The 24,721-nt window shown below is 43.5% G+C and overlaps 1 protein-coding gene across 4 annotated transcripts in view; it reads right to left on the minus strand.

Moving 5' to 3' along the window:
- chd6 (chromodomain helicase DNA binding protein 6) overlaps positions 1–24,721 on the minus strand; it is a 219,200-nt gene that overhangs the window by 116,389 nt on the left and 78,090 nt on the right. For all 4 annotated transcript variants that reach the window (XM_080204564.1, XM_080204565.1, XM_080204563.1 and 1 more), the window contains one exon: positions 10,290–10,849. In XM_080204564.1, the coding sequence (XP_080060690.1) occupies positions 10,290–10,849 (560 nt within the window). The remainder of the gene's footprint in view (positions 1–10,289; positions 10,850–24,721) is intronic.

Below are 24,721 nucleotides of genomic sequence, written 5' to 3' on the forward strand. Positions count from 1 at the left end.
ATTCCCCAAAAACTCAAAACTTAAGGCCTCCAACAGCACATAAGATTTGAATACATCATTTAGATACTTCTTCATTTTTCCAGTCTTCTCTCCTAATCATTTTATCTTTGGCATAGTCCCATGTTGTATGCAAGACTTACCAAGGTTACTACTAAGTGTGATGGGACAAAGTACTCTGAACAGTGTCTCCTGGCTAAGTCGTTCTATACTTAATGAAAATATCAATGTCCTAAAATAGTGACCAGAACTGAGTCTCTAGTTATCCTGCCTATTCCAAAGGCCATTGAACGTGAAAGCACATGGTTGTGCTTTTTAACTTTTATTCATTCACAGCATCCATTAATAAGAACATAAGAAATAGGAGCAGGAGTAGGCCATCTAGCCCCTCGCACCTGCCCTGCCATTCAATAAGATCATGGCTGATCTGAAGTGGATCAGTTCCACTTTCCTGCCTGCTCCCCTTAACCCTCAATTTCCTTGTCTATCAGAAATCTACCTGTGACTTAAATATATTCAACGAGGTAGCCTCCACCACTTCAATGGGCAGAGAATTCCAGAGATTTACCACCCTTTGAGTGAAGAAGTTCCTTTTCAACTCTGTTCTAAACTGCCCTCCCATTATTTTCAGGCTGTGCCCTGTAGTTCTGCTATCCTTTCTAAGTGGGAAGAATCTCTCTACCCTATCTAGCCCCTTCATTATCTTGTACGTCTCTATAAGATCCCCCCTCATCCTTCTAGACTCTAACAAGTACAGACCCAGTCTATTCAATCTCTCTTACATAAGAACATAAGAAATAGGAGCAGGAGTAGGCCATCTGGCCCTTCGAGCCTGCCCAGCCATTCAATAAGATCATGGCTGATCTGTCGTGGCTCAGTTCCATATTCCCGCCCTCTCCCCATAACCCTTAATCCCCTCTCTTATCAAAAACCCATCAACCCGCGTCTTAAAAATATTTAGCGAGGTAGCCTCCACCACTTCAACGGGCAGAGAATTCCAGAGATTCACCACCCTTTGAGTGAAGAAGTTCCTCCTCAACTCCGTTCTAAACCGCCCCCCCCCTTTATCTTGAGGCTGTGCCCCCTAGTCCTACTATCCTTTCTGAGCGGGAAGAGTCTCTCCACCTCTATCCTATCCATCCCATTCATCATCTTATACGTCTCAATGAGATCTCCCCTCATTCTTCTAAACTCTAACAAGTACAAGCCTAGTTTATTCAGCCTCTCCTCATAGCTCAACCCCCTCAACTCCGGTATCAGCCTAGTAAACCTCCTCTGCACTCCCTCCAAGGCCAAAATATCCTTGCGTAAGTACGGCGCCCAAAACTGCACACAGTACTCCAGCTGCGGCCTCACCAATGCCCTATATAGCCGCAGCAAGACATCCCTACTTTTATATTCAATCCCCCTCGCTATGAAGGCCAGCATCCCATTCGCCTTCCTGACCACCTGCTGCACCTGCAAGCTGGGTTTTTGCGACTCATGCACAAGGACCCCAAGGTCCCTCTGCACCGTCGCCTGTTGCAGTTTTTCTCCACGAAAGTAATAATCCTTCCTACCATTATTCCTACCAAAGTGGACCACCTCGCACTTGCCAACATTAAATTCCATTTGCCATTTCCTGGCCCATTCGCCCAGCCTATCTAGATCCTTCTGCAGACTCTCCACACCCTCCGCACAATTTGCCTTTCCACCAATCTTGGTGTCATCAGCAAATTTCGACACCCTACACTCGGTTCCCTCCTCCAGATCATCTATATAAATGGTAAATAGCTGAGGCCCCAGCACCGACCCCTGGGGCACTCCACTAGTCACCAACCGCCAATCCGAATAGCACCCAGAGACCCCCACTCTCTGCGTCCTATTTGACAACCAGTCCTCTATCCACACTAACACCCTACCCCCAACTCCATGTCCCCTGACCTTCTGCAATAACCTCTTCGTAAGCTAACCCCCTTCATCTCTGGTATCAGCCTGGTGAACCTCCTCTGCACTCCCTCCAAGGCCAATATATCCTTGCGCACACAGTACTCCAGCTGCGGCCTCACCAGTGCCCTGTTAAGTTGCAGCAAGACCTCCCTGCTTTTATATTCTATCCCCCTCGCTATAAAGGCCAACATTCCATTTGCCTTCTTGATCACCTGCTGCACCTGCAGACTGGGTTTTTGCAATTCGTGCACAAGGACCCCCAGGTCCCTCTGCACTGTAGCATGCTGCAGCCTTTCACCCTTTAAATAATAATCCCTCCTACTATTATTTCTACCAAAGTGGATAACCTCACATTTGCTAATGTTATACTTCATCTGCCAGGTCCTCACCCACTCACTCAGCCTATCCAGATCTCTCTGCAGACTTTCCGCACCCTCCACACAATTTGCTTTTCCACTCATCTTCGTGTCATCAGCAAATTTTGTTACCTTACACTCAGCCCCCTCCTCCAGATCGTCTATGTAAATGGTAAACAGTTGAGGCCCCAGCACCGATCCCTGCGGCACTCCAGTAGTCACCAACTGCCAACCAGAAAAGCACCCATTGATCCAACTCTCTGCTTCCTATTAGACAACCAATCCTCAATCCACTCTTATACCTTACCCCCAACTCCATGCACCCTAACCTTTTGCAGCAACCTTTTGTGAGGCACCTTATCGAACGCCTTCTGGAAATCTAAAAACACCACATCCACCGGTTCCCCTCTGTTTTTGATAAGAGAGGGGATTAAGGGTTATGGGGAGAGGGCGGGAATGTGGAACTGAGCCACGACAGATCAGCCATGATCTTATTGAGTGGCGGGGCAGGCTCGAAGGGCTAGATGGCCTACTCCTGCTCCTATTTCTTATGTTCTTATGTCTAACGCACTAGTCACATCCTCATAGAAATCCAATAAATTCATTAAACATGACTTCCCCTTCACGAATCCATGCTGTGTCTGCTTGATCAAGCCGTTCTTTTCTCGGTGTCTTGTTATTTCCTCTTTGATGACGGATTCTAGCATTTTTCCAACTACGGACGTTAAGCTAACCAGCCGATAATTTCCTGCCTTTTGTCTGCTACCTTTTTTAAACAGCGGCATAACATTAGCTGTTTTCCAATCTTCTGGCACTTCCCCGGAGTCCAGTGAATTTTGATAGATAATTACTAAGGCGTCTGCTATCACCTCTGCCATTTCTTTCAGCACCCTGAGATGCATTCCATCCAGTCCCAGGGACTTGTCCACCTTCAGTCCCGTTAGTCTATCGAGCACTACCTCTCTAGTGACAGTAATCGTATTAAGGACCTCATCTCCTACCATCCTTCCACCTTTAACATTCGGCTAGCTATTTGTGCCCTCCTCTGTGAAGACCGACACAAAAACTTATTTAAAGCCTCAGCCATTTCCTTGTTACGCACCACTAAATCCCCCCTCTCATCCACCAAGGGTCCAACATTCACTCTAGCCAGTCTCCTCCTCTTTATATATTTGTAAAAACTTTTACTATCATTTTTTATATTGAGAGCTAGTTTAGCTTCATATTCTATCTTTCCTTTCTTTATCGCTTTCTTAGTCATTACATCATCATCATGGCTGACAAGGCTGCACATCAAATTGGAGACACTTCTGGTCTGTGTAACTCACAGGCAAGTGGGAGACATTGAAACTGGCAATTTAAATAAATGCTCTTGGAATGTAGGCATCAGTGGTAAGGCTGGCATTTACTGCCCATACCTAATTACCTATTGAAGATAGTGAATACAATTTCCAACTACTCTAATCTGCATGGCGAAGATATTCCCATACTATTATAAGGATTTTGATGTTTTAAGATTCAAGTTTTTTTTCTACAGATATTCTGTGTGTCTGGAAAATCTACAGCTCAAATGCTGGAACAGCAGGATAATTACTCCTTTTAGCCATGTACTATTTACTAAGAAAACACTAACGGAACTTTGTTTACAAAAAGAAAGGGTCCCCTGGGGTTTTGATGAAAGGAATGGAATGTAGGTTTAGGTGGGCAGAGTCATGTGACGATGCATTAATTGGAGAAGCTAGATATGTAGGAGAGAAAACAGCTTTTGGAGTTCTGGCTGGAGTTTGTTTAAAGACAGAGGTATGCAAGATGCTCTGAAAATCAAAACCTGTTTGAAAACTTTGACACTGTACGTACTCCTTATAGCAAGTACATTTATGGTTGCTAACTGTATTTAAAGTGGCATTGAAAGTCTGTCAGACAAATATTGCTTATTTGGAACTGAAACAGTGATAAATTAGAAATTAGAGTTGTTTCCTTTATTGTCGTTTAACTGTTAATAGCTAAGCTGCATCATTTGTTAGAGTAATAGTCTAAATAAAGTTCGCTTTACTATAAAAAGATGCCTCATTTGTCAGTGGAATTACACCTGGAGCGCAACATTCGATCCTCATATTGATGCCAAAATAGAAAAATTATTGGGTTCTAATCTGGTTTCATAATATACCTTGGGTTCTGGTCCAACACCTAACATATTGCATTAACTTCAAAGCAGTTTGGGACATCTTGAGGCATGAAAAGTATGTACAAATCTGTTTTATCTTTGGTAAATTGCCCTTTGGCACATGATGCAACTTTAAATCAAGGACCTGCTGCCATAACATGGGTTTAGGAAAACCAGCCTATAATACAATCATAGCCTCTTTCTTTGCTGGCTTGTTGAAATGTGAGGAATGCAGATAGCAATCCAAGAGAGCATGTTGCTCGCAATCCTCATTTGAGCATATATCCAGAGATCCAAATTCTCAAATAACTGAAAAATAAATCTTCAAGCCACCTATATTCCATTCATGCATGACTATAAGCACAATTTCCTGTATATGGTGTAGGGGACAATGATGCAGCCCCACAGCACTGTGTAAATCATAGAATCCCTACAGTACAGAAGGAGGCCATTTGGCCCATTGAGTCTGTACTGATCACAATCCCACCCAGGCCCTATTCCTGTAGGCCCACACATTTATTTTGCTAATCCCGCTGACACTAGGATCAACTTGGCATGGCCAATCAACTTAACCCACACATCTCTGGAAACTGAAGCGTCCGGAGGAAACCCACACAGACATGGGAAGAATATGCAAACTCCACACAGACAGTGACCCGAGGCCGGAACTGAACCCGGGTCCCTGGCACAGTGAGAAAGCACTGCTAACCACTGTGCCACCATGTTCAATTAAACATTACTGATATGGAGTTTAGACTATGAGCTTCACCACACTGTGCACTTCACATCTGAGTAGGGTTACTCTCACACTCAACCCATTTGTTACTCAACAAATCCATCCTCTACATGCACTCTTTCTCATACCTATTGCAAATTGTACAGACTCTTTTTATTAGCCTACTAAGGCCTGATGACCGGTGAATCAGCCTTTAGACTGTATTTTCCAGAACTTTCCTCTTTATGAATGCTGCCAGATCTGCTCAGTTTGTCCAGTACTTTGTTTTTATTTCACATTTCCAGCATCTGCAGTATTTTGCTTTTTCTTCTCCAATGAATTAAGATCACAATTACACAGGTACTATATAATAATGGTTAGGTGATTGAACCATTCCTGCACTAATATCCAGATACATGGATTCAAATCCCAATTTGTAGCATGAGGACTTTAAATTCAGTTAATTAAGTAAAATCTGAAATAAAAGGCTGCTAACAGTAGGCTTGGATGTCTTGGGGACATGGAGACTTGGATGTCTCGGGGACAGGACTGGGTACTTCAGGTGTCAGGCTTCAGGTGCTTCAGGAAGGACAGGGAGGGTGGCAGAAGGGGTGGTGGAGTGGCACTGTTGATCAGGGACAGTGTCATGGCTGCAGAGAAAGAGGATGTTGTGGAAGGACTGTCTACAGAATCTCTGTGGGTGGAAGTTACAAACAGCAAAGGGTCGAAAACTTTGCTGGGTGTATTCTATAGGCCGCCCAATAGTGACAGGGAAGTTGAAGTGCAGATAGGGAAACAGATTCTGGAGAGATGTTTTAATAACAGAGTTGTCGTGATGGGAGACTTCAATTTCCCAAACATCGACTGGAATATCCCTAGGGTAAGGGGTTTGGATGGGGAGGAGTTTGTTAGGTGTGTTCAGGAAGGTTTCCTGACACAGTATGTGGATAAGCCTACGAGGGGAGAGGCTGTACTTGACCTGGTACTGGCGAATGAACCAGGGCAGGTGATGGATCTTTCGGTAGGAGAGCATCTTGGAAATGGTGACCATAATTCTATCTCCTTCACAATTGCATTGGAACGAGATAGGATCAGGCAGGCTAGGAAGGTGTTTGTCTGGGGTAAGGGGAGATACGAAGAAGTCAGGAAGATACTTGGACAAATAAACTGGAAGGAGGCGTTCTTAGGGAAAAGTACTGAAGGAAGGTGGCAGATATTCAAGGAATGTGTGTCTGGAGCTCTGAATGACAACGTTCCAATGAGACAAGGGGGTTTTGGTAGGTCGCGGGAACCGTGGTGCACAAAGGCTGTGTTGAACCTAGTCAGGAGGAAAGGGAAGGTGTATAAGAGGTTCAGGGAATTAGGAGAGGTTAAAGATCTTGAGGAGTATAAGGACTGTAGGAAGGAACTTAAAAGGGAAATTAGGAGAGCCAGAAGGGGTCATGAGAAGACCTTGGCGGGTAAGATTAAGGAGAATCCCAAGGCCTTCTATAAATATGTGAAAGGTAAAAAGATAAGAGAAGGGATAGGACCTATAAAAGGTGAGGGGGGAAAGGTTTGTGTGGAACCAGAAGAAATGGCAGAGGTGCTTAACGAGTACTTCGCCTCAGTATTCACAGTGGAAGCTGATCTGGGAGATTTTGTTATGGATTTGCAGCAGATGGAAAAGATTGAGTACGTGAATATTAAGGAGGAGGATGTGTTGGAACTTCTGAATTCTATCAAGGTAGATAAGTCGCCTGGACCAGATGGGATGTACCCCAGGATACTGCGGGAGGCGAGGGAAGAGATTGCAGAGCCCCTGGCGATGATCTTTGCGTCGTCAATGGAGACGGGAGAGGTTCCGGAGGATTGCGGATGTAGTTCCTATTTTCAAGAAAGGGAACAGAGATAGCCCGGGAAATTACCGACCGGTGAGTCTGACCTCAGTAGTTGGTAAGCTGATGGAGAGGCTTCTGAGGGACAAGATTTACGAACATTTGGAGAGGTTTGACATGATCAGGAATAGTCAGCATGGATTTGTCAAGGGCAGGTCGTGCCTTACAAGCCTAGTTGAGTTCTTCGATAATGTGACTGAACACATTGACGAAGGAAGTGCCGTGGACGTAGTGTACATGGACTTCAGCAAGGCGTTTGATAAGGTCCCCCATGCAAGACTTCTTGAGAAGGTGAGAGGGCATGGGATCCAAGGGCCTTTGGCCTTGTGGATCCAGAATTGGCTTGCCTGCAGAAGGCAGAGAGTGGTTGTGGATGGGGCTTTTTCTGAATGGAGGTCAGTCACCAGCGGAGTGCCTCAAGGATCTGTTCTGGGACCCTTGTTGTTTGTCATTTTCATAAATGACCTGGATGAGGAAGTGGAGGGATGGGTAAGTAAGTTCGCTGATGACACTAAGGTCGGTGGTGTTGTGGATGGTCTGGAAGGATGGCAAAAGTTGCAGCAGGACATAGATAGGATGCAGGACTGGGCGGAGAAGTGGCAGATGGACTTCAACACGGATAAATGTGTAGTCGTCCATTTTGGCAGAACCAACGAGATGAACGAGTACACTATCAAGGGGCAGAAGTCTTAGTAGTGTTGAAGAGCAGAAGGATCTAGGGGTCCGGGTCCACAGGACTCTTAAATCGGCCTCGCAGGTGGAGGAGGTGGTCAAGAAGGCGTATGGTGTACTGGCCTTCATTAATCGAGGGATTGAGTTTAGGAGTCGGGAGGTAATGCTGCAACTTTATAAGACCCTTGTCAGGCCTCATTTAGAGTATTGTGCACAGTTCTGGTCGCCTCACTATAGGAAAGGTGTAGAAGCTATTGAGAGGGTACAGAGGAGATTTACAAGGATGTTGCCTGGACTGGGAGGCATGCCTTATGAAGTTAGGTTGAGGGAGCTGGGACTCGTTTCCCTGGAGAGACGAAGGTTGAGAGGCGACCTGATAGAAGTTTACAAAATGTTGAGAGGAATAGATAGGGTGGACTCTCAGAGGCTATTTCCCCGGGTTGAAATGGTTGCTACGAGAGGACACAGATTTAAGGTGCAAGGAGGGAAGTTCAGAAGTGATGTTAGGGGTAAGTTTTTCACTCAGAGGGTGGTGAGTGAATGGAATCGGCTGCCATCAGTGGTGGTGGAGGCAAACTCGCTGGGGTCTTTTAAAAGACTTCTGGATGAGTATATGGGGTTTAATGAGATCGAGGGTTATAGATAGGTCTGTAGGTTGGTAGGTGTTGACGTGATCGGCGCAACTCGTGGGCCGAAGGGCCTGTTTGTGCTGTAGTGTTCTATGTTCTATGATGATTGCATTATTATCGATTGCCATGCTTACCTGGTATGGTCTATATGTGGCTCCACATAAAATATGGTGGGCTCTTAACTGTGCCCTGAAGTGGTCTAAGCAGGCCATTTATTTATACTGAAATACTACCAAACGTACAAGCAATAAAACTGGACTGACCACTCAGCACAGGTGAGGAATTCAGATAACAAGAACACATCAAACCCTGTGAATCCTCCTAACGAACATCGAGGGATTTGCATCAAAGTGGGATGAGCTGTCCTACAGTCTAAACAAACAACTTGGTTAAATCTTTCAGCCAATATCCCAGATTCCTCCAGAACCATCTGTGGGTCTGTCCTGTTCTACTATCAGAACAGACACATTAGAGAGAATGATATTAGTAGACTGTCAGGAGGGTATGGCGCTGGGAGTCCTCAATATCGACTCCAAAAGCCAAGAAGTCTCATGCATTCTGTCAAGATCAGTCAGCCCCAGACGTCACTACAGGTTTGGTTCAAAAGAGGCAAGAGACTTGAATTCCAGAGGTGAGGTGGGAGAGACTGAGTGAGGTTGAGTAGGTTGGGTCTGTACTCATTGGAGTTTCAAAGAATGAGAGACACAGAAGATTCTCAGGGAGCTTGACAGGGTAAATGCTGAGAGGCCGTTTCCCCTTGTGGGACAGTCTAGAACGCATAATCTCAGACTAAGGGGTTACCAATTTAAGACAGAGATGAGGAATGTCTTCTCTCAGAGAATGGTGATTCTGTGCAATTCCTTACCGCAGAGGGCTGCAGTGGCTGGGTTGTTAAGTATGTTCAAGGCTGAGATAGACAGATTTTTAACCAGGAAAGGAATCCAGGGTTTTGGGGATATGGCAGGAAAATGGAGTTGAGGATTATTAGATCAGTCATAATTTCACTAAATGACAGAACAGACTCAATGGGCCGAACAGCCTACGAAGAGAATCTAACTACCTCCCCATGAAATTGAAGTTTATTACCACCCAAACTCCCCACCATCATCCTGGTGGGAGGTCACCACTGACTAGAAACTTAACTGGACCAGCCTCAAATACTGTGATTACAAGAGCAGGTCAGAGATTGGGTGTTGTGCCAGTGAGTCACCTGATTGACCAAGCTTGTCCACCATCTGTAAGGTTTCGGTCAAGGACATGCTGGATTACTCTACTTGTCTAGATGAGTGCAGCTCCAAAAAACCTCAAGAAGCTCAACACCATCCAAGTTAAAGCAGCCCACTTGATTGACAGCAATCCACAATGTTCAATATTCACTTTCTCCACCACCAGCACACATATGCCATCTACAAGAAACACTGCTGCATCTCGCCAAGGCTACTTCAACACCATCTCTGAAACCCAAGATCTCCACCATCTGGAAAGGCAAGGGCAGTGGAGGCATGGGACACCACCGCCTCAAAGTTCCCCTCCAAGTAACAGACCAGTCTGACTCAGAAATGTACTGTACAATTGTTCCTTCGTTGCTATTTCAAAATCCTGGGACTCCATAGTCAACAATTCTGGGAGTACCTATATCACTTGGACCGCAATGGTTCAAAAGGTAGGTTCATTCGCCTGATGAAGGGGCAAACCCTGAAAGCTTGCGAGTTTATTATCAAATAAATCGGTTGGACTTAAACCTGGTGTTGTCAGACTTCTTACTGTGTTTAGCCCAGTCCAACGCCGGCATCTCCACATCATAGTTCAAAAAAGCATCACACTCTCACTTTAAATACAATTAACAGTACAATTTTGGCCTTTCAGCACTTTCACATCCTGTGAGTAAATTTCAAAAGCCATCAAAAAAAATTAAAGTCAACAGTCACACATTTAGTTAAAACTCCATACCTGGTTTTCTTGCTGCCCTTGGTTTTGGGTGTAGTGTTTGATTTACATTTTGGCTCTTTAGATTGCTTAGGTTCCTTGGCACCCTTAAGTTCCTTCGGCTCTTTGGCCCCCTTGGCCCCTTTAGCTTCCTTCGGTTCTCTGGTGCCCTTGGGTCCTTTAGAACCTTTTGGCTCCTTAGCCCCTTTACCCTCTTTAGGTTCCTTGTCCCCCTTGGGTTCTTTTCGCTTCTTCTTTGGTTTGGGTGCACTGTCACTGGTTGCTGTTTCACTAGTCACCTCCTCCTTCAGTTCTTTTTTCTTCCTTTTTTTCTTAACCTTAGTACCACCATCCTCGAACTTGGTAAGTGACTGCGTTTGGTCCACGCTCACATCTGCCTGTGCACCTTGAGCATCATTCTTGCTGCTGGTCTCGGCCAAGGGACCAGCTATTTCTGGAGCTTTTGCTGGATTGAGGGGGTTTTGTTGGTCCTTGGTGCTTGCGTGCGAGAGCTGTACTGTGTGTCCATCAACTGATGGGGCATCTAGTGTCAGTGGATGCTTGGCTGCCTTTGAAGTGGAAGGCTGCAAACAAACAAAATTTCTTTGAAAAAAAAACAATTTAAAAACTGTAAGCATTAATTCAAATTCTCAATTACTTTAAACCTTAAATTTCTTATTTAAACACAAATTATATGGTGTTACTCTCTGAGTATTAAGACCAAGTGTAATCTTGGGTATTAAAATCAAGTATAGTTTTCAGGTGATGTAGAACAAGGGGCTGAGAAAAACTAAGATGAAGCATTCAGCCATTATAGTCTCCTTATGTGCTGGTTTTTAGCATCTATTATCAATTCTTACTTTTATGTTTGCGATGGAACTGACAACTTTATATGAGCTGATTTCATAAAACAAGTACATGACAGAAAACTTTAACAGGAATTACACTGACATTTTATTTTAACATGCAGGTATAATTTTGTTTGTTCCAAATCTTTTCTCTTTTGCTAAGACAATTTTATGACAGGAGCCCAACAATCAGCCTAAGAAGTTATTTTGATATATGAGCATCAACATGCTGTTTGATTAGGAGGGGGGGGGGGGGGAGGGGGGGGGGTTAGGATGTGGGTTAAAGCTGAGCCCGATGCTGCCTAAATGCATTTTCCAATAGAAATGATGGAATAGTAAATGAATGCCACATATCAGCTAACCTTTCCTTCCTAACCTGGGGAAACTAGTCAGCCAGAGAACAAGATTTTAAAATTCCCAGCCTCTGATCATGTGTTGTGACCTCGGCCAGCCTCAGAACGCTGCAAGGTCACCGTGCTTGAATTCTGGCCTCTTGCAGGGTCCAGGTTTTCATCATTCCACCATTGGTGGCTGATGAAAGGTCATTTGATGTGAAATGTTAAGTTTAAGTTTAAGTTTATTAAATTCTGTTTCTTTGCACTGATGCTGCCTGACTTGTTGCATTTTTCCAGCATTTTTTGTCTTTATTGGTGACTGTACCTTCAGCTGTCTGGAATTTCCATTTTAAAATTCCCTGGTTCTTTAAAATCTCTGTCTGTATCCAAGATTTTAGTTACCTGTTCAAATGTGTGACTCAGTATAAAATTTGTTTGACAGCACTTTGGAGAAGCTCCTTAGATGTTTGCAACATTACTTCATTAAAGCCAGTATATCGTTGTCGTAGGACGGCACAATAGTTAGCACTGCTGTCTCACAGCATCAGGAACCTGAGTTTGATTCTGGCCTCGGCTTACTTTGTGTGTGGAGTTTGCACTTTCTCCCAGCATCTGCATGGGTTTCCTCCCACACTCCAAAGATGTGCAGGTCATGCTCAATTGCCCCTTGGTGTCCAAAGATGCTTAGGTTAGGTGGATTAGCCATGGGAAATGTGTGGGCTTACAAGGATTGTATAGGTGAGGGTAAGACGCAATTTCCGAATAGCCATCTTCTGCACTGTAGGGATTTTATGGCTTCTACCGTACCTGCCCTACCCTCCCACCTCCTTGACTAACACTCCCTAACTCAACACAGAACATATGGAAACTGGATTAACCTAGTCTGGCTTTTATATTGTCCTTCATTTAGTGTGGATTGTAGAAAGAGCCATCAGTATACAGCTTAATGTTCAGGACAGCTAATGTAGTTCTGCTATTTAAGAGGGGTTGCAGAGATAAACCAGGGAACTACAGATCAGTGAGTCTCACATCAGTGGTAGGGAAACTATTACAGAAACCTCTGAAGGACAGCATCTATCTCCACATGGATAGGCAAAGCTTGATCAGGGTTAGTCAGCACGGCTTCATCAGAGGGAGGTCATGCCTAATAAATCTGACTGAATTTCTGAGGTGGCGTGCAGATGAGGGTCAAGCAGTTGATGTAGTTTATATGGATTTCAGCAAAGCCTTTGACAAGGTCCCCTATGGGAGAGTTGTAAAGAAGGTAAATTCATCTGGGATACAGGGTAATTTGTTAAAGAGGATTCAAAATTGCCTCAGTTGTAGGAGACAGAGGGTGATGGCAGAAGGCTGCTTTAGTGACTGGAAACCAGTGTCCAGGGGGCATACCACAGGGATCTGTGTTGGGCCCCTTACTATTTGCCGTGTACATAAATGACATTGATGGCTATGTGAGGGATAGGATTAAAGATTGGATGGGTGGTTAACAGTGAGGCAGAGTGTCTTGGACGGCAAAAAGATATTGACAGAATGGTCAAATGGGCAGATAAGTGGTAGATGGAATTTAACCCTGAGAAGTGTAAGGTGATATTTGAAAGGAGTAATTTGATAAGGAAGTATTCAATGAATGGTAGGAGACTTGGAAGTTCTGTGGAACATAGGGACCTTGGTGTTTTTGTCCACAGATCTCTGAAAGCGGAAAGACATGTTAGTAGGGTGATGAAAATGGCATATGGGACACTTGCCTTTATCAATTGGGTTACAGACTACAAAAGTAGGGAAGTCATATTGGAGTGGTATAGAACTTTGGTGAGGCCACAGCTAGAATACTGTGTGCAGTTCTGGCCACATTATTAGAAGGATGTGATTACACTGGAGGGGTGTAGAGGAGATTTACCAGGATGCTGCCTGGAATGGAACATTTTAGTTATGAAGGCAGGTTGGATCAACTTGGATAATTTTCTTTGCCCCAAAGAAAACAGAGGGGCAACCTGATCAAGATGTACAAGATTATAAGAGACATGGACAGAATGGATAAGGAGCAGCTATTTCCCTTAGTTGAAGAGTCAGTCACAAGGGGACACAAGTTCAAGGTGAGGGGTAATAGGTTCGGGGGGGTGTGAGGAAAAACCTTTTACCCAGAAGATGGTGAAGGTCAGGAATGCACTGCCTGGGAGAGTGGCAGAGGCAGGTTGTCTCACATCCTTTCAAAAGTATCTAGCTGAGCACTTGACACATCATAACATTCAGAGCTTTGGGGCCAAGTGCTGGCAGATGGGATTGGGTGGGAGTTTAGTTGTTTCTAATGTGTCGGTGCAGACTCAATATGAAGGGCCTCTTCTGCACTGTACGATTCTATGCTAAAAGCAGCAACTTATTACAGACCAAATTATAAACTTAAATTTTCACACGTTTATAATCTGATGCAGGAACAAGGGAATTGTGAGCTTTGTACTGTGAACAAACATACACAATAAAATCAGTGGCAATGTTAAAAGCACCTTAACATCCTAAACCCCTCAAGCCAAGATCTGGTCACACTAAGCTCGTAGCATCATTCTCTCCTTAATCAGAGCTACCTAAATCTGCACAACAACAGGTTATGCAAGCAGTAGGCTGGTATTGATAATCAATCTAATGCAGACTGAAAACCGCTCCTGCCAAGGCTGTCTATTTGTTACCATGCAACTCAGTTCTTTAATATCATTTTTAATCATGGTTTTGAGATTCATCATTTCAGGAACATTCGCAAACAATGAACTTTATCCCGATGTAAAATCCAGGGACCAACCACAGAAAAACTCCACGAGTCTGACATGACTCTCACACAACCTTCTGATCTGGAGTCTGACACACTATTGCAGAGCAAGGTAGAAATGTGGAGGGAAGGAGCTATCAATTTTTAGCACAAGAAGCAACAATCAAATTATTTGTAATTAACTAGAACTAAACCATCCAGGTGCTACAGCATTTTACAGACGATCCAACACACCACTTTTCACAGGGAGCCATTGATTAGCCACAAAATAATAGCCCACCAGATCTACACTGGTGTTTACATTCCACACAAGCCTCCCCTGCCCCTGTCATCTCACTCTATTAACATTTCCTTCTATTCCCTTTGCCCTTGTTTATTTATCCATCTTCTCCTCAAAGGCATCTATACTATTTACCTCATCAACTCAATTTAATACCAAGTTCACAATCTCGCCTGGTTATAGCAGTTTCTTGTAAATTCTCTGTTGGATTTATTGATGTCTATCTATACTCATGGCCTTGGTTTTGGTTCCCTCCGTAAATAGAAACATCTTTGTCATGTCTACCCTATCAAATCCTTTCACAACCAAGGCATCCCTTAGCCTTTCTCTCTTCAAGGGAAAAGATTCTCAATCTGTTCAGTCTTTTTTGATAGTTATAGCCACTAACTTCTGGTTATCATCCTTACAAAGTTTTTTTGTATCTTTTCCAATACCTTGAAATTCTTTTTGCAACATGGACACCAGACCTGTGCACTGGGCACTAGGTATAATCTAACCAATGTTGTGTGTTAGTTTAACAGAAACGTTCTGTTCTTTAATATTATCCCTCGAGAAATGAACCTCAGTGCTTTGTGGGTTTTGTATAAAGGATTACAAAGCTACATTGCCAATTTTAGTGATGGTGTACCTGTATTGCTGGATTCCTTTGCTCCTCCCTTCCACTTAGAACAACGAGCAAAGAAAATTGCATGACAGGAACAGGCCCTTCAGCCCTTCAAGCCTGCACCGACCATGTGCCCAACTGAACTAAAATCCCCTACCCTTCCAGGGACCATATCCCTCAATTCCCATCCTATTCATGTATTTGTCAAGATGCTCCTTAAAAGTCACTACTGCATCCGCTCCCACGACCTCCCTTGACAAGGAATACCAGGCACCCACCACACTCTGTCTAAAAAATCTGCCTCGTATATCTCCTTTAAACCTGTGCCCCCTAGTAATTGACTCTTCCACCCTGGGAAAAAGCTTCTGACTATCCACGCCTCTCAATCTCGTAGACTGCTATCAGGTCTTCCCTCAACCTCCGTCGTTCCAGTGAGAACAAACCAAGTTTCTCCAATGTCTCCTCATAGCTAATGCTCTCCATACCAGGCAACATCCTGGTAAATCTTTTCTTTACCCTCTCCAAAACCTCCACATCCTTCTGGTAATGTGGCAACCAGAACTGAATGCTAAATTCCAAGTGCGGCCTAACTAAGGTTCTATAAAGCGCAACATGACACCAGTAAGATTGTGCCGCCTTTCCTATTTTTCCTACCAACACATGCCACTTCACATTTATCTATACTGAAATTCATTTGCCAGCAACATGGCCATTCTGCGAGTTCATTATTGTCTTGTATTTTGTCATGGTCCGCCTCAGAATTTACCCCTTCTCCCCCACCCACCACACAATCTGCACCCCAGCAATGCATTATCAGTCACAAGTTTTGTACTTCAATTCTAAAATCAAAATCAGTCTGTAAATGCTGAACAGTGATCCTAGCACTAATCCCTGTGGAACATCAATTCCTATTTGCCTGTCAAGAATAAAATTCTTTAACTCCAAGTTCTTTGTGAAATCTTGTCCTCTGACCTTAATTGTGAGCGTATGTTGTACTTTATCTTTTAAAAATCCAGTAAATTACATTGACAAAGTAACAGAGTCAAAGAATTGAATGAGATTGGTCAAGCATGATCTTCCCTTCTGAAATCAATGGTGACTACTCTTTACAATATTCTTGGTTTCTAGATGTTTTTCTATTATATGTTTTATCCACTCTTAAATTTAACTAGATTATCAATTAGGTCTCCCTTTCTATCTTAGAAAATCGACGACAAGCTGCAGCATCAGTGCCTCCTGCAATTGACTGCTTGAATATACAACAAGCTATTCGGATATAACTTTTTGCCTTTCTCTTCATCTTCCTCCTCCTCGTCTCCTTAACTGAGCAGAGAAATGCCACAGTCCACATTCTGTTTCTGCCCACTCAACTCAACAACAGAGAAGACTGAATAAATCTACAACCATCAACGACCTAACAGCTGGGTAAGACTCAAATTGCAATTTTGGAATGCTACTTTCAAATTATGTAGAATACTTGAAAGCCACATTCATTCGGACACCGTACACAACATAACATATACCAAGGACTCTCAACCGTCGTCCACAGCCAGCACAGACTCTGCCAAATCAACATCTTTCAAGAATAAAGTAGTTTGAAAAATTGCATCTTGTAAGCAGAATCAACAAAAAAAGAGTGAGACTGATCACTGCTGAAGTTTCTTAGGAAGAACAAGGAAAGCTGGAAGAACAATAGCGATAGGTGATTGATAGAGAATTAGCAAGGTGTTTCTGCAACTGCAGATGTGAATCCAGGATAGAGTGTTGCTTCCTGAGTCAAGAATGTCACTGAACAGCTGCAAAACAACCAGTGGATGGTGGGGTTTTAACAGCCAGCAGTTGTGGTCCACATTGGCACCAATGAGACAGGGAGAAAGAGATATTGCCTTGCAGTCAGAATTTAGGAAGCTAGCTAGGAAATTAGCAAGCAGGATCTCAACAGTACCAATCTCTGGAATAATCCCAGTACAATATGCAAATAATTATGGAAATAGGTGGATTAAGCAAAAGATAAATGCATTGCTGGAAAGATGGTGCAGGAGGGAGCGCTTTAGATTCCTGAGACATTGGGACTAGCTCTGGGAGATGGGACCTTCACTGTCCCGACAGGTTACATCTAAATAGTGCTAAGACTCAGTTTCCTTTGGGGTACTTTGCTATTACTATTGGGGAGGCATTAAACTAAATTGGCAGAGAAGTGAGAACCAGGAGATAATATGAAAGGAATACTAATGTGCACAGAATATGGAGAGAGATAGGTACACTAAAATAGAAATTTAATGTGAGGTTAGAATAGGGTAGAAAGTAATAAATCAGGGTTACAGCACATTCATATGAATATATCATAGAATCTCTGCAGTGCAGGAGGTGGCCATTTGGCCCACTGAGTCTGCATTGACCACAATCCCACCCAGGCCCTATCCCCATAACTGTACATATTTACCTGTTTTCCCCCTGACATTAGGATCAGTCTATCATGGCCAATCAACCTAACCCACACATCTTTGGACTGTGGGAGGAAACCAGAGCACCTGGAGGAAACCCACGCATACATGGGGAGAATGTGCAAATTCCACAAAGACAATGCCCAAGGCCGGAATTGAACCCAGGTCCTTGGTGCTGAGAGGCAGCAGTGCTAACCACTGTGCAGCCCATGGAGCATGGTAAATAAGATTGGGAAGTCACATGTGCAGACTGTCATGCAGAATTATGATGTTCTGGCAAAAATAGAGACCTGGCTCAAAGAAGGAAAAAACTGAATGTTAAATATTGCTGGATACAAAGTGTTCAGGAAGGATAGGAAAGGGAGGGGGTGGTGGTATCAGTTCAGGAGAGTACTGCAGCGCTGGAGAAAGAGGATGTCCCAGAAGGGTCAAGGACAGAATCAATGTGGTTAGAGCAAGGTTGAATTGGATTGATTTATTATTGTCACATGTACTGGGATACGATGAAAAATATTATCTCATGAACTGTTACAAACAAAGCATACCATTCATAGAGAACATAAGGGAGAAAGAAAGGATAGGGTGCAGAATATAGTGTTGTGTTAAGACCATTCAAAAGTCTGATGGCAGCAAGGAAGAAGCTGCTCTTGAGCTTGTTGATATGGGTTTTCAGACTTCAATATCTTTTTCCTGATGGAAGGAGATGATGGAAGAGTGTGTGTCTAGGGTGTGTGGGGTCCTTGATTATGTTGGCTGCTATCCCGAACCTGTGGGAAGTATAGGCAGAGTCAATGAATGGGAGACTGGTTTGCGTGATGGACTGGGTTTCTTTCACAACCCTTTATAATTTCCTGGGCAGAGCAGGAGCGATACCAAGTTGTGATACAGCTAGAAAGAATGCTTTCTATGATGCATCCGTAGAAACTGGTGGGAGCCATAGTAGACATGCTGAATTTCCTTAGCCTTCTCAGAAAGTAGGGGCATAGTGGCTTTCTTAACTATAATGTTGACATGGAGGAACCACACCAGACTGTTGGTGATCTAGACACCTAAAAACGTGAAGCTCTCAACCATCTCTACTTCATCACTTTTGATGTAGACACAGGCATGTCCTCCACTACGTTTCCTGAAGTCGATGACTATTCCCTTTGTTTTACAGCCATTGTAGAAGAGATTATTGTCATGCACCATTTCACCAGGTTCTCTCTCATTCCTGTACTCTGTTTCGTCATTGTTTGAGATCTGACCCACTACAGGGATGCCATCAGCAAATTTAGAAATGGAGCTGGTGCAGAATTTGGCCACAGTCAGAAGTGTCTAAGGAGTAAGGGGCTGACAACATAGAGTTGAGGATAATTGTGCAGGAGGCATTGTAACCTATCCTTACTGATTGCAATCTGTGGGTTAGGAAGTCTCGGGTCCAGTCATAGAGGGAGGAGCTGAGCCCCAGCCCAGAGAGTTTGGGGATGAGTTTTGTTTGGATAATGATGTTGAAGTCTGAGCTGTAGTCAATGAAAAAAGTCTAATATAAGTGTCATTGGTGTTCAGGCTTTCCAGCATTGAGTGTATGGCCAGGGAATTGGCATCTGTTGTGGATCTGTTGTGTCTATAGGCAAACTGTAGTGGATCTAGGCAATCTAGGAGACCAGAGTTTGTGTGCCATAATTACATTGTTTGGTGTCATCTATAGATCACCAATTAGAACCACAGAACCATAGAACACTACAGCACAGAAACAGGTCTTTTGACCCTTCCTGGCTGTGCCAAACCATTTTTCTGCCTAGTCCCACTGACCTGCACCTGGACCATATCCCTCCACACCCCTCTCATCCACATTTTTCTTAAAGGTTAAAAGTGAGCCCACATTTACTACTTCATCTGGCAGCTCATTCCACACTCCCACCACTCTGTGTGAAGAAGCACCCCCCTAATATTCCCTTTAAACTTTTCCCCCTTCACCCTTAACCCATGTCCTCTAGTTTTTTTCTCCCCTAGCTTTAGTGGGAAAAGCCTGCTTGCATTCACTCGATCTATACCCATCATAATTTTATACACCTCTATCAAATCTCCCCTCATTCTTCTAAGCTCCAGGGAATAAAATCCTAACTTATTCAACCTTTCTCTGTAACTCAGTTTCTCAAGTCCCAGCAACATCCTTGTAAACCTTCTCTGCACTCTTTCAAACTTATTAATATCCTTCCTGTAATTAGGTGACTAAAACTGCACACAATACTTTAAATTCGGCCTCACCAATGTCTGATACAACCTCACCATAACATTCCAACTCTTATACTCAATACTTTGGTTTATAAAGGCCAATGCTCCAAAAGAACTCTTTACGACCCTATTTACCTGTGACGCCACTTTTAGGGAATTATGTATCTGTACTCCCAGATCCCTCTGTTCTACGACTCTCTTCAGTGTCCTACCATTTACCTTGTATGTTCTACCTTGCTTTGTCCTTCCAAAGTGCAATAACTCACACTTGATGCATTAAACTCCATCTGCCATTTTTCAGCCCATTTTTCTATCTGGTCCAAATCCCTCTGCAAGCTTTGAAAACCTTCCTCACTGTCCACTACTCCTCCAATCTTTGTATTATCAGCAAATTTACTGATCCAATTTACCACATTATCATTCAAATCATTGATATAGATGACAAACTACAATGGACCCAGTACTGATCCCAATGGCATGTCACAGTCACAGGCCTCCAATCAGAGAAGCAATTCTCCACTACCACTCGCTGGCTTCTTCCATTGAGCCAATGTCTAATCCAATTTATTACCTCTCCATGTATACCTAGCGACTGAACCTTCCTAACTGATCTCCCATGTGGGACCTTATCAAAGGCCTTACTGAAGTCCATGTAGACAACATCCACTGCTCTCCCTTCATCCACTTTCCTGATAACCTCCTCAAAAAACTCTAATAGATTGGTTAAACATGACCTACATGCACAAAGCCATGTTGACTCTCCCTAATAAGTCACTGTCCATCCAAGTATTTGTAGATCCTATCGCTTAGTACTCCTTCCAATAATTAATCTACTACTGACGTCAAACTTACCAGCCTATAATTTCCCCGATTACTGTCAGAGCCTTTTTTAAACAACGGAACAACACGAACTATCCCCCAATCATCCGGCACCTCACCCGTGGATACCGACATTTTAAATAATCTGTCAGGGGTCCTGCAATTTCAACACCAGTCTCCTTCAAGGTCTGAGGGAATACCCTGTCCGGTCCTGAGGATTTATCTACTCTGATTTGCCTCAAGACAGCAAGCACCTCCTCTCTTTAATCTGTTTCGGTTCCATGACCTCTCTACTTGTTTCCCTTATTTCCGTAGACTCCATGTAAGTTTCTTTAGTAAATACGGATGCAAAAAACCCATTTAATATCTCCCCCATTTCTTTTGGTTCCATACAAAGCCGACCACTCAGATCTTCAAGGGGACCAATTTTATCCCTCACTATCCTTTTGTTCTTAATATACCTGTAGAAGTTCTTAGAATTATCCTTCACCTTGACTGCCAAAGCAACCTCATGTCTTCTTTTATCCGTCCTGATTTCCTCCTTAAGTAGTTCCTTGCACTTTTTGCACTCCTCAAGCATCTTATTTGCTCCCTGTTGCCTATACATATCATATATCTCTCTCCTCTTCTTTAGCAGAGTTCCAATATCCCTCCAGAACCAAGGTTCCTTATTCTTATTCACTTTGCCTTTAATCCTGACAGGAACATACAAACTCTGCACTCTCAAAATTTCTCCTTTGAAGGCCTCCCACTTAACCAATCACATCCTTGCCAGAGAACAGCCTGTCCCAATCCAGGCGTTTTAGATCCTTTCTCATTTCTTCAGATTTGGCCTTTTTCCAGTTTAGAACCTCAAATTAGTGGCAACAATGCAGAGGAACAAACTTGAAGAAATTAGAGAGGTACAACTTATCAGGAGGGAGGAGGGTGGAGACAGCATTCTAGACTGTGTTGAAGGGAATTTTCCAAAGCAGCATGTTTCCAGTTGAATAAAAAAGGAAGCGCTTCTAGGCCTTGGGAATGAGGTGGGCAAAGTGGATCATGTTTAAGTAGGAACATTTAGGGGGCAGTAGGGTTTAGTCTGGCTATGGATAAGGACAAAGAATAATCCAGAGTAATAATAAACTAGGAGAAAGCCAAATTTAGTGGGATAAGAATGAACCCGGGCCAAATAAATTGGAGTCAAAGGTTGACAGGAAAAATGGTAGCGGATAATTGGCTACCTTTGAAGAGATCGCTTGGGCACTGTCAAGATACAGTCCCTCAAAAGGTAAAGTAGGGCAAACAAATCCAGAGTTCCCTGGGTGAAAAAGATCACAATTAAGATAAAGAAGAAAGGGTGCGCTTATGACACAATTTCAGGTAGAAAATACAGTTGAGAACCAGGATGAATACAGAAGATATCGTTCTACATTATTAATAAACATTGCTAGTCATAGACGTTTAAGCATGGAAACAGGCTCTTCGGCCCAACTTGTCCATGCCGCCCTTTTTTTAAAAACACCTAAGCTAATCCCAATTGCCCACATTTGGCCCATATCCCTGCATATCTATTGTATCCATGTAGCTAAACGCTTTTTAAGAGATAAAATTATTCCCGCCTCTACTACTACCTCTGGCAGCTTGTTCCAGACACTCACCACCCTCAGTGTGAAAAAATTACCCCCTGGACATTTTTATATTGCTCCCCTCTCACCTTAAACCTATGCCCTCTAGTTTTAAACTCCCCTGCCTTTGGGAAAAGATATTGACTATCTACCTTGTCTATGCCCCTCATTATTTTATACACCTCCATAAGATCACCCTCAGCCTCCTACGCTCCAGAGAAATAAGACCCAGTCTATTCAGCTTCTCCTTATAACTCAATCCATCAAGTCCCGGTAGCATCCTAGTATATCTTTTCCGCACTCTTTCTCGTTTAATAATATTTTTTCTATAATAGGGTGATCAGAATTGCACAGAGTATTCCAAGTGTGGCCTTACCAACATCTTGTACAACTTCAACAAGACGTCCCAACTCTTGTATTCAATGTTCTGACTGATGAAACCAAGCATGGCAAATGTCTTCTTCACCACTCTGTCCACCTGTGACTCCACTTTCAAGGAGCTCTGAACATGTACCCTAGTTCTCTTTGTTCTGTAACTCTCCCCAACGCCCTAGCATTAACTGAGTAAATCTTACCCTGGTCCAATCTACCAAAATGCATCACCTCACATTTGTCTAAATTAAACTCCATCTGTCATTCGTCAGCCCACTGGCCCAATTGATCAAGATCCCGCTGCAATTGGAGATAACCTTCCTCACTGTCCACCATGTCACCAATCTTGGTGTCATCTGCCATCTTACTAACCATGCCCCCTATATTCTTATCCAAATCATTAATATAAATGACAAATACATGGTGTTCTCATGTACCTACTGCCCTTGTCCTTCTTGGTGGCAGAGGCTGCAAGTTTGGAAGGAGCTACGTAGCTTTGGTGAGCGCACCTTGTAGAAGGTACGCATTGGCCACTGTGTGCCAGTGGTGGAGGGAGTGAATGTTTTGTGAATGGGGTGCCAATCAAGCAGATAACTTTGCCTGGATGCTGTCAAGTTTTTTTTTGAGTGTTGTTGGAACTGCACCCATCCAGGCAAGAGGACAATATTCTATCACACCCCTGACTTGTGTCTTGTAGATGGACAGGCTTTGGGGAGTCAGGGGGTGAGTTATTAACTGGAGAATTCCAGCATCTGTCTTGTTCTGCCACTGTATTTATATGACGTGTCCAGTTCAGTTTCTGGTCAATGATAACTCCCAGGATGTTGATAGTGGGGGATTTGGCTATGGTAATGCTACTGAATGTCATGGGAAGATGGTTAGATTCTTTCTTGCTGAAGATGGTCATTGCCTGGCACTCATATGGTACGAATGTTACTTGCCACTTGTCAGCTCAAGCCTGGATATTGCCCAGACCTTGTTGTATTTGGACATGGACGGCTTCAATGTCTGATGAGTTATGAACGGTGCTGAACATTGTTCAATCATCAGTGAACATCCCCACTTCTGATCTTAAAATGGAAGGAAGGTAATTGATGAAACCGCTCAAGATGGTTGGCCCAGGACACTGGGGAATACTCCTCTGATCTACTAACTGTTTCATTGAGTCCTGGGTCTCAGTTTAACATCTCACTTGAAAGACGGTGCCTCCTCATAGTACAGCTCTTCCCTCAGTGGTGTATAGGAACCACCAGCTTGGATCATATACCTGAGACCTTGAAATAGGACATGAATCCTCGACCCCCTGACTCTGAGCTGAGTGTATTCTGACAATGAATAATTTATTTTTGAAGCTTATGCAGATTGGCAATTGGCTCCCAGCAGCAGCACCGGTGATGGGTCAGGATGGAAAGTTGGCAATGCCTGAAGAGAACTCCCAAATGTTCTTCAAATTGTGCCTGGAGTTCTTTAGCACCTACTCGAACAGGACCTTGGTTCAATCACTCATCTGAAGAGCAATAGCTTCAACAAAACAACTGCTCCACAGTGTAGCTTAAATCCTATCCCACACCAAGTCCTCCTGGCCCATCACCCCCATTGCACCCCAACCCCTCAAATGTAAAATTCTCATTCACTATCCAAACATCCCCACACCCACTGGCATTGTAACTACAGCCATAATCCCACCATGCCATCTACTTCCCAAACACACCTCGCTCTTTCCCATTTATGCAACAATTCTTCCCACACCACTGGAATTCTTTAGTCCTAGATTTTCATGCGTCTTCAACCACAATGGTCCACCGTTAAAGGCTATGTCTTCAGCCACTTCAGTTCCACACAGTTAAATCCCCTCTCCAAATCTCTTCAACTCTTTCCAACTTCAAGGTCCTCCTTAAACCTGACCTCTTGATTTAAGTCTTTAGCCAGCTCTCCTAATGTCTCTTTTTTTGGCTGATAATCCATTTTTTAAAAAAATGCCACAGCAATACACCTGGAGACATTTCACCACGTTAATAACACTGCATAAATCAGAGCTGTTGGTGCTGAATGTCAGCCGGCATTACTGCCTCTAGTCCTGCTGACTCCCTGATTCACAGGTAGCATTGTTGGTAACTGAGCCAAACAAACAAAACAAATCCAAAAAAGGCCTCCCTGTGCTCGACAAACAAA

The sequence above is a fragment of the Carcharhinus amblyrhynchos genome, chromosome 16, assembly GCF_965287045.1.
Source record: "Carcharhinus amblyrhynchos chromosome 16, sCarAmb.v2.hapA, whole genome shotgun sequence".
NCBI classification, from domain to species: domain Eukaryota; kingdom Metazoa; phylum Chordata; class Chondrichthyes; order Carcharhiniformes; family Carcharhinidae; genus Carcharhinus; species Carcharhinus amblyrhynchos.